The 10064-nt window shown below is 41.6% G+C and overlaps 1 protein-coding gene across 4 annotated transcripts in view; it reads left to right on the forward strand.

Moving 5' to 3' along the window:
* The window catches only part of LYST (lysosomal trafficking regulator), a 177439-nt gene extending 171146 nt beyond the window's left edge, over positions 1 to 6293 (forward strand). For all 4 annotated transcript variants that reach the window (XM_047088713.1, XM_047088711.1, XM_047088714.1 and 1 more), the window contains 3 exons: positions 2272 to 2428; positions 3227 to 3298; positions 4179 to 6293. In XM_047088713.1, the coding sequence (XP_046944669.1) occupies positions 2272 to 2428; positions 3227 to 3298; positions 4179 to 4317 (368 nt within the window). In that variant the 3' untranslated portion in view covers positions 4318 to 6293. The remainder of the gene's footprint in view (positions 1 to 2271; positions 2429 to 3226; positions 3299 to 4178) is intronic.
* The last annotated feature ends 3771 nt before the right edge of the window (positions 6294 to 10064 follow it).

The following is a 10064-nucleotide window of genomic DNA, read 5'->3' on the forward strand; positions in this document are numbered from 1 at the left end:
TGTGTACACGTTACACATACATATATAAAATTTCTGTATCGGGGCTGAAGTTCCACATGCAAGCTCTTTACCCTTGATCATAATTCCCCAGTCCTTATTATGGGATGTGGTTTTTATAGTGATGAGAAGTGAAATTTATTAAACTATGTAAATGTTATAACAGATGGCTTCTGCATTTTTTAAAATCATTCTGCCACTGGATTAACATATGTGCCTTTTAACTGGGGTTCATAGCCTGGTCATGTGGTGCCAATGGCGTTAGAGAGTCAATATTATGAAATTCAGGGTATTCACTGACTCTCCAATTTATTTTAATCTCGGGGAAGATGTATAGGAGGAATATTTTTTTTTCAGGAATGCCCAACTTTCTCTTAGTTGATGTGCTGAATTCAATTCTATGTGAGAGCATCTGGTAGTGAGTAAAGGCCTCAGCTTGGCTGTGTACTGTCTTCGGCAGATGAGTAGTTACTTGGTTTTGTGGTAGCCCAACGTGCTGGGTAATCCTCTAGGGTAATTCTTTGCCTATTAAGTTCTGTACCATATTTCATAGAGTCCAGGACCACATTTAGATTTTTTGTTCTGAGGGACTAAGCTGTGCAGAGGCTATGGATTACATGGAACAATCAACGCCTACATCAGTACCTTCAATAAATCTTCTAACCTGACTAGTAGAAGTCTGGTTGTTTTATTTTTCAAATCTTTTATCAAATACTAAATTCAAAACAAAGAGTGAAATAAATGTCTACTCAAGGAAAAAATGAGTTTATCGTCTACAATTGTATTTCTTTCGTATACTGAATCTGTAATCTCCCCTAATCAATGGGAAGTCTTAAGTAAAACCCGGCCATTTGTTCATCGTTTTTCTCTACATATGTGATAAGTATATTTAACATGATAACTGCTATTTAAGCCATTTAAAAATATGTAATTTGGTGGCATTATCACATCCACAGTGTAGAGCAGCTGTCACCACTGTCTACTTCAAAAACCTTTTCGTCACCCCAAACAGAAACTCTGTAACCATAAGTGTTCCTCCTTGCCCCACAGCTTCTGGTGACCACCCTCCTTTCTATCGCTAGGAATTTGTCCATTCTAGATACTTTATGTAAGTGGAATCATACACCATTTGTCCTCCTTCGTCTTGTTTATGTCCTTTATTTCACTTAGCCTGATGTTGAGGCTCATCCATGTTGTAACATGTATCAGAACCTCATCACTTTCATGGCCAAGCAATGTTGCTGTGTGTGCACCTACCACATTCGGTGTGTCCGTTCATCTGTGCGCGGGAGTTGGGCTGTGTCCACTGCTCGGCGGTCGGGAACAGTGCCGTGGCACGGAAGGCATTGGGTTTGTGGTATTCGAAGGTCTTCAGCGTTATCTTTACATAAAGAAGTATTTACACAGTTTGTTTCTTTGCTATAAAATATGAAGTCTATGAAATCTTGTCATTGCCTTAATAAAGGAGAAAGTTAAATTCTGTACTTTTTTTGCTAGTTCTAATGGAGAGATAAAATCAAGTGTAGTAACCCTATGGCATCCAAACTTTATCAAGCCTCTTAACCTCTGTCTTGATCAGCTTGAGAATATTTCTCCCAAGAAGGCTGGGCTCATCATCCCGAGGCCCCAAACCTGCAGCCCCATTTTTATAGAGGATGGGGAGCACTGATCCCCTCTCGAAAACTACAGAAAGTTTTGTTACTCATGGTCTTTGAACAGGGAGAATTAGTTTAATAAGTCATTGATTTACAAGATTCATTGTGAGAATTCGATTTCTTTTTTTTCTTTAAGAAGTAGTTTTTGACTCAGCTAAGTTTTATTGTAACTTTTTTTTCTCTTCAAATTCACATAAGTCACTTCTTATAGATGGTTCCACAGAATATTTTCATTTGTTTTTGGAGATTGTTTAACTCTCTAGGTACTTTCAAATTCAGACTTGGCAGTTCGTATACTAAAATATTACAATTACACACAGATACATGATTAACTTACCTGTTGCTCTCTATTATACATTAATATTTTTATTTGCCCACCGGTCATTGTCACTAGGTAAATACACAGAGCTCTGTGTGACTTATAATGTAGTAATTTTATTTATACAGACTTCAGTCATGACTTCCCTGTAAATTTTATCACTGAAACAAACAAGCCTGGTGCACAGCGGGGGTGGGGGGGGTGGGAGGGGTAGGGGTAGTCAGCCCTCCGGGACCCAGGGCGCGGGGTCCTGGACACACCCACACTCTGGTGACCTGCCGAACGATTTTGGTGTTCTAGCTGGTGGAGGCAGTGACCTCAGACTCTGGACAGTGAATGGGGACCTCGTTGGACATGTCCACTGCAGAGAGATCATTTGTTCTGTTGCTTTCTCTAACCAGCCAGAGGGAGTATCTATCAATGTGATTGCCGGGGGATTAGAAAACGGAATTGTAAGGTAAGAGGAGTTTTCGTTCTCTTTGTTTGCTCTTGTTCATAAGGACACATCAGTTTCAAAAATTAGGTTTTTGGTTTTTTTTAATTTTTAATGTTTATTTTTAAGAAAGAGACAGAGACAGAGAGAGAGAGTGTGTGAGCAGGGGAGGGGCAGAGAGAAGGGGAGACACAGAATCCGAAGCAGGCTCCAGGCTCTGAGCTGTCAGCACAGAGCTCAATGCGGGGCTCGAACCCACAAACTGTGAGATCATATCTAGGCATGTTAATATTTAATATTCAGAGATTTAAAATCACCTTCAGATATAGGTTCTTTGCTTATTCCTATTTTATTTATTTATATATTTTCTTACTGTTTGTTTATTTTTGAGAGACAGAGCATGAGTGGGGGAGGGGCAGAGAGAGAGGGAGACACAGAATCCAAAGCAGGCTCCAGGCTCTGAGCTGTCAGCAGAGCCGAACGCAGGGCTCGAACTCACAAACCGTGAGATTATGACCTGAGCCAAAACCAAGAGTCGGACACTCAACCGACTGAGCCACCCAGGTGCCCCATATTCCTGTTTCATTTTTAAATAACAAACTTAGCTGTAATGTAGTTTTGAAATTGTGTATTGTCTGTGAAAATTTACCAAGTTTTCTTACTCCCACATACACCCCCTGCAAACTTCCCAGAAGGAACTACAGTTAATTGTTTATTGTGTTTCCTTCCAGATGATTTTTAACAAATAAACAAATATTTAGGACTTTTTAGTGAAGGAAATTTTAGTTTGCATAATTAGATGATGACTTCTTCCCTCTCTAGGTTATGGAGTACATGGGACCTAAAGCCTGTGCGAGAAATCACATTTCCTAAATCAAATAAGCCGATTGTAAGGTAACCGCCCCCCCCCCCACCATTCTTCATGATATACTTTGTGACTGTATTTTTGTTAGAGAGTTGTTAAAGCACACTGATGTGAAATATGTGATGACAGTCATAAACAGCTGACCATTTATCAAACACCAAGCTGACCAAGACCTTTTGCAAGAGGAGACACAGTCCACATCTTCGTAGGGCTTCAAATCTGAGTTGGGAGCTCCAGTCTAACAGAAGACATGCTGGGAGAGTGCCCAGGGAAGCTTTTGAATTGTAGAAATGATATCCTTTCCCTTTCTTATTGAAAATACCATAAGGATGACTGATAGCTGCAGGAGGATACTTGGTAATATTGATAAACAACCAGTTACCCTTTGTTGTACTAACACACTTGACCTTAAAAAAATCAACTGGAAATCAGTCATTCAAATTCTACGTTATTACGTTAGTTTATTTTCAGTGCACTACATTTACCTTTTCCTTTTTCAGGGAAATAAAATATCTCCCTAAAATAATCACCACTTGTTTCTATAAAGAGAACATGTGGCACTGTTATCTTTTGTAAACTTTCCTATACTCAAGTATTTGTTGTTTAAGTAATAAAGCATACACAAGGCGATAAGAGAAAATATGCAAAGAAGGAACAGAATGCACTGCCCTCCTTGATCCTGATTTTCTTCCGTATCACCTCGTCAGGATGAGCTTCACAAAGTTGTCAGCAGGGCAATTAAACTGTATTAGGATTACACTGGAAACCGGTGGGTTGTAAGCAGGCATTTCGTTGGGCTCTCTGCTCCGGTAAAGATATCTTAGCTTCTTTACACTGATTCCTGTGTGATCACCAGTCTGCAAATGCAATTTTAAGACATAACATACAGACGGGATTTCTTTCTGACAGCCTCACGTTTTCCTGTGACGGCCACCATCTGTACACCGCGAACAGTGACGGGACCGTGATCGCCTGGTGCCGGAAGGACCAGCAGCGCCTCAAACAGCCCATGTTCTATTCCTTCCTCAGCAGCTACGCAGCTGGATGAATGAGAGAGAACCTCGCTCCTCCAAAGCACTTTAGCTCCAAACTCGATTTGTAGACCTTCCCGGTTTTGGGAGGTTGAACTTGAAGAAACGGATGACCAAACAAATCATCCAAATAACGATCAGCCCTCTTCACCTGCACAATATTCTGCAGCCTCACAAGGTCCTAAGAGAACAGTTTTGTTCGAATTTAGTGATAATCCAGAGGGCTGTGTCAGTATGTCCCAAGCAACAAGATTCAAGTCTTACACGATAAATTAAAATCGTATCTTTAAAGTTTTTACCCATAAGCATAATCTAAAGAAAGGATTAGGGTCTCTGCTTTTTCTGTTATTCCAAAAGGGCCAGTAGAATGTCAACTGGTTAGCCTAATTGTTTATATAAAATACTCTAAAAATTATATTTAAAAAGTTTTATGCCGAGATAATCCACCCTCCCCCTGAGAAAAGGAAGGAAGGAAGGAAGGAAGGAAGGAAGGAAGGAAGGAAGGAAGGAAGGAAGGAAGGAAAGAAAAATGAAAATTAATGAAAGGGATAAGAATCGTGAACTTGATAAGTGCTTTCTTTGAGAAGTAAATCACTCGGTCGGTGTCTGGGCACCGAACACTCTGTGGAACATGTGAATACTAAAACAAACCACTAATGAATCTCAATGTTAAGCAGTTTTTTTCCAGTTGCCTTCTTAGCTCAAAGTAGAACCAGAATTTTTTGATGGCCACAAACAAGAACACAAGTATCTTTGATTTCAGACACATTCTGTTTCTTCGTAAAACTCCTTAAAATCCAGAACACTAGATACTGGTGAGTCACTAAGATTTAAACACAATGATAATTATCTTAATATCTGCCATTTACCGAGCACTGAATACCTAACAATTTGCAATAGAAAGCCTCCACTATGCAAAAAGATGGCACAGATATCAATAATATATTCTAGGTAAGACATTTAATGTGCAGGGAGTGTTTTCCTCCACAAAACAATTTCAAAAGAAAAGGAGACTGCTTACTTTGTTTCCAACAGGACAAAGAGTAATTCTTACAGGAAACGGTTTCCACTGTTTCTACTAACCAACGCTACCTGAGAATTCTAGAAGCAGTAGAAAAATCTAGGTATACACCTCAGAAAACTGGCACACCATAAACCAGAATTCCTACAAATCTCGGGATGGTCTAGCTCTACCAGATATTCCGGCTCTATTTTTACTTGGGGTGCTGCTTTATTGGCTTTGAAAACACTGTACAATAAGCTCAGTAATATGTCACCACGGGATAAAAATATGTATTCCTGCCTAAGAATAACTTGCGTGTTTGTTATGGAAATCTAATTCATATGGTGTTTACAGAACTACTTTTGTAACTTCCAGACTTTCTAAAACATTCTGCTTAAAAACTGTATAAAATACAATTCAAACGTCTCTGCCGTCACCATAGATGCAGGAGACAAGCGGCCACGTATGCTTGTTATTCACCGGACACGCTCACAGACTGCATTTAGATCACGGTTTGCACAGACCAGGTCTGCATTCTGAGGTCCAGAAGGTGCAGAGACGAGATTATTCCTATTCACGTTGAAGTGATCTTGCTTTGTTTAAAAAAAAAAAAAAAAAAAAAAAAAAAATTGCAGCTATTGTCTGGCTTTCATTTTTTCTACCAAGAACTTTAAATTAGTCCCCTATTAGAATAGGGTTGCTACTCGGTCTTCTTTTTTTTTTTTTTTTTTTAAGGCTGAATTTCATCATTTATTTAAAAAGAAAATATGCAAAATAACTGGTCTTGTTAAGAGTGCAATATTATATTTTTATGTAAAAATAAAAATTAATTTGGGGGGATTATTTATTCAGCATGAAACTTAATATGTGTATGTTTGAAACACTTCATAATGTGCATGTTGTAGTAAACATTTCTGTAAAATATCACAAGCTCTGTCATCTTTCTATACACTGCCACTTCAAACTGGGAATAAATTTCATAAAAATAGATGTAAAGACCTATTCTTTATACCATTTAAATATTACAACCAGATCTCAGACTGGTGGCTTTTATTTTTTTGTAACCCATCTATGTTCTCTCTTTAGCTCTCCCATACACTGATGTCACTAAGAAATAATAACTTTCGTTTCTTAATTCCTTTCTTTATGAGAAATTTTACTTCAGCCTTTACTACCCTTAAATAGAGTTTAGGCAGACTTTTTAAAGAAAATATATCTGCCCCTCCCACCCCCAACAGCCGATCTATCACGAGAGCCTACTGCGTACATCCCTGTATCACTCGGCTAAGTGCTGAAGATACAGCTGTTCCCTGCATTCCTGGAGGTTACAGGCCGGTAGAGAAACACGCTATCAGTAACATATGACGTCCGTAGTTACAAAATACGGTAAGTGCCGTTAAGGTAGAGTGTAGGGTCCTCTGAGAGAATATAACAGGAAGAATTCAATTTAGATCAAGAGGATCTAGAAAAGCCTCTTGAGAAAGGGAAAGTTTTGTTGCAAACTAATGGACGAATCGGAATTTGACAGGTAAAGATGGGGGCAGATGTGTTCCAGACAGCACGTTTACCAGCGCCGGAGGCAGGAACATCAACGAACAAAGGCCCAGTGAAGGAAAGAGCGTCCTCTAGCTCCTCAGCCTCGCCGGTGGGCGTTGCAAAGTGATGTGTGAATTCAAGGAACGGCAGCCCAAGAACCCAGAATCATTCTTCTAGTCTGCCTTGCCTCTGAAGTGTTTTCAGGGTTCTCGGGAGTAGAGCACCCTTGTTTCTAGATGTCCGTCTTCAGAAGAACTCAGGAGGAGCATCTGGCAGTGTAAGCCAGCCAGCCTCAGTGTCCCCTCCTTACCTGCAAGTCTCAGATCCCTCTTCCTTTCAACTGGGTTGGCTCAATGCCAGTTATGCACAAGGCCAAGGCCAGGTGATGGGGTCGGGTGGAAGAAGAGGAGGGAGAGTCTAGCCCTTCTGAGCTCATACCTGGTGATCTGCTTCTCATGGAGGAATTGTTCCATGTTTTCAAAGAAAGAGCTACAGGGTTTTCCTGTTCTGGGTGCTGACATAGAAGGATCCTGAACTCACTTCCTTGCACAGATACACTGAATCTATAGCTACTTACAGAAAAATTCCCTCTGAAAGAAATGCAAAAACTAGCTGAGCAACTCTTACATCTTGGTGGGGGGCAGGGTGGAAAAACAACAACATCAAAACGGGGAGGAGAGGCGAAGACACAATGTCACCATAAACCACACTCTCGGAGAGGCGCCCACAGACAGCAGAGAACTCACAGCCCTAAGCTTCTCCTTGAGAGGCAAAGGGTTTGAACCCCGCACCTGGCACCCCTAGCTTTCAAGACCTGCACCTGAGAGATGAGTCCCCAAAACATCTAGCTCTGGAAGACAATGGGATTTGCATCCACAGGACCACAAGCTTATAGCAAATTTAAAGGGGTCTCCGGACTCACCATGGCTAAACCTCTAGGGCACAGTGCAGAGGCAGCAACTGAAATGCAACCAGTCTTTCTGTGAAAGAGGCCTGTGGTTTATCTTAAAAGATTCATCCCGAGGGGCAGGCCTTTAACAACACACATCTCGAGGCCACCGGACTGCAGAAGCCGGCAAGGACCATCTCTACGCTCGCTCGCTCTGCCTCCAGGTTATCTCCCAGAAAGGAGGTTGTGCACATGACTGGGGCCCCAGTTTTTGCAGCCACCACCCATGGGACACCCCCTGATCACCAGGCTCTGGTGGCCAGTAGGGCTTATGTTCGTTGTTCTCACAGGACTGTAACAAATGGAAAATAGTTCTTTTTTTTTTTTTAATGTTTTTATTTTTATTTTTGAGACAGAGACAGAGCATGAGCAGGGGAGGGGCAGAGAGATAGGGAGACACAGAGTCTGAACAGGCTCCAGGCTCTGAGCTGTCAGCACAGAGCCCGACATGGGGCTTGAATCACAAGCTGTGAGATCATGACCTGAGCCAGAGTAGGACGCTTAACCGACTGAGTCACCCAGGCGCCCTGAAAAATAGTTCTTAACCAAGGTACAGCACAGAGGCCGTGGTCATAAACCCTAGTCTTTCTCTGAGAGAGGAAAGAAGCACTATGAAGAGTGGGTTGGGGGCGGGGGACTTCTAATTAAACACATCTAGGGGTAGATTGCAATCCTCTCCAGAGATCAGGGAGAGCAGCGGGCATCATCTTCTTGCTCTCCCTCTGCCCTGCCCCCTGGTGCTGGTGTCTCCCAGAAAGCTGCTTATGTACGTATCCGGCATCCTGGTCCTTATGGCTGCTGCCCAGAATACATATCCTTTGAAAGACTGGTTCTGGTAGACAGTGAGGCTCATGTTCATAGGTTCAACAGGACAAGAGCAAAGAAACAGTCCTTAACTGCTTAACATCCAGGGCTCAGTGCAGAGGAAGGAGACAGAAACGTCCATCTCTCAGTCTTCGCATTAAAGAAGTATATTTGGGAACCTTAAAAGCTGCTGCCTGAAGGTCTGGCCTCCAATGAGCCTGAATCTAGATGCTGTCTGAGATCCTCCCTTGGTACACCGACTGGTCTTGGCACACCCTCAACTGTTGGAGGCCACTAAGAACAAGTAATTTGCTTAGATAATCACAAAGTTTTGAGAGGCAACCAAGAGCTGGGGAGGGGGGGGGGTGAACAATAAGGTTCAGCTCCTACAGAAGAAGGCCACTCCTTCAAGACTGAGAGAGTTGGCTGTTTTATTTAATGCATAGAAACCAATATAGAAAGTCCAAGAAAATGGGGCACCTGGGTGACTCAGTCAGTTAAGCATCTGACTTCAGCTCAGGTCGTGATCTCATGGTTCGTGAGTTCAAGCCCTGCATTGGCTCTGTGCTGACAGCTCAGCCTGGAGCCTGTTTCGGATTCTGTGTCTCCCTCTCTCTCTCTCTGCCCCTCCCTCGCTCATGCGCTCTCTCTTTCTCTCTCTCTCTCTCTCTCTCTCAAAATAAACATTAAAAAATTTTTTTTCAAGTCCAAGAAAATGAAGAAACAGGAATATGTTCCAAATGAAAGAACAAGAGAAAACCTTAGAAAAATACTTCAATGAAACAGAGATGAGTGGTTTACCTGCTAAAGAGTTCAAAAAGAAAAATGGCTATAAAGATGCTCACCACGGTCGAGAGAACAAGGCATGAACAAAGAGAAGGAAAATGTAAGAAAGCACCAAACAGAAATGACAGAGCTGAAGAATACAATAACTGAACTGAAAAATAGAATAAAAGGGTTTAATAGCTGACTTGATGGAGAGCAAGAAAGGATCAGTGGATGAAAGGATTAGTGAACTCAAAGATAGGGCAGGGAAACTCAACCTGATGAGAGCAGAAAAATAAAAAGTAAAGATAGGTTAAGTGGCACATAGGACAACATCAAGCAGACCAACGTTCACATTATAGGGATCCCAGAAGAAGAGAGAGAGAACAGGGCAGAATACTTGTCTGAAGAAATAATGGCTGAAAACTTCCCTAACCTGGGGAAGGAAACAGACATTGAAACCCAGAAAGCCCAAAGACTTCCAAACAAGATGAATCCAAAGAGATCCACACCAAGACACGCTGTAATTAAAGTGTCAAAAATTAAAGAGTCGTAAAGTCAATGTTTACAAAAGTGAGTAAGGAGGAAGGAAACTCAATTGCCTAACACTTGGAGACTGAAAGTATTATGGAGTTCTTGGATTATTCACATTACCCTTACTTTGCTGATTACCCTTCAGCTATCCCAAATTGGGGCCAACATGTCCC

The sequence above is a fragment of the Lynx rufus genome, unplaced genomic scaffold (assembly GCF_022079265.1).
Source record: "Lynx rufus isolate CCGP_SWC_20201006 ecotype Redwood Valley unplaced genomic scaffold, mLynRuf1.p SCAF_25, whole genome shotgun sequence".
NCBI classification, from domain to species: Eukaryota; Metazoa; Chordata; class Mammalia; order Carnivora; family Felidae; genus Lynx; species Lynx rufus.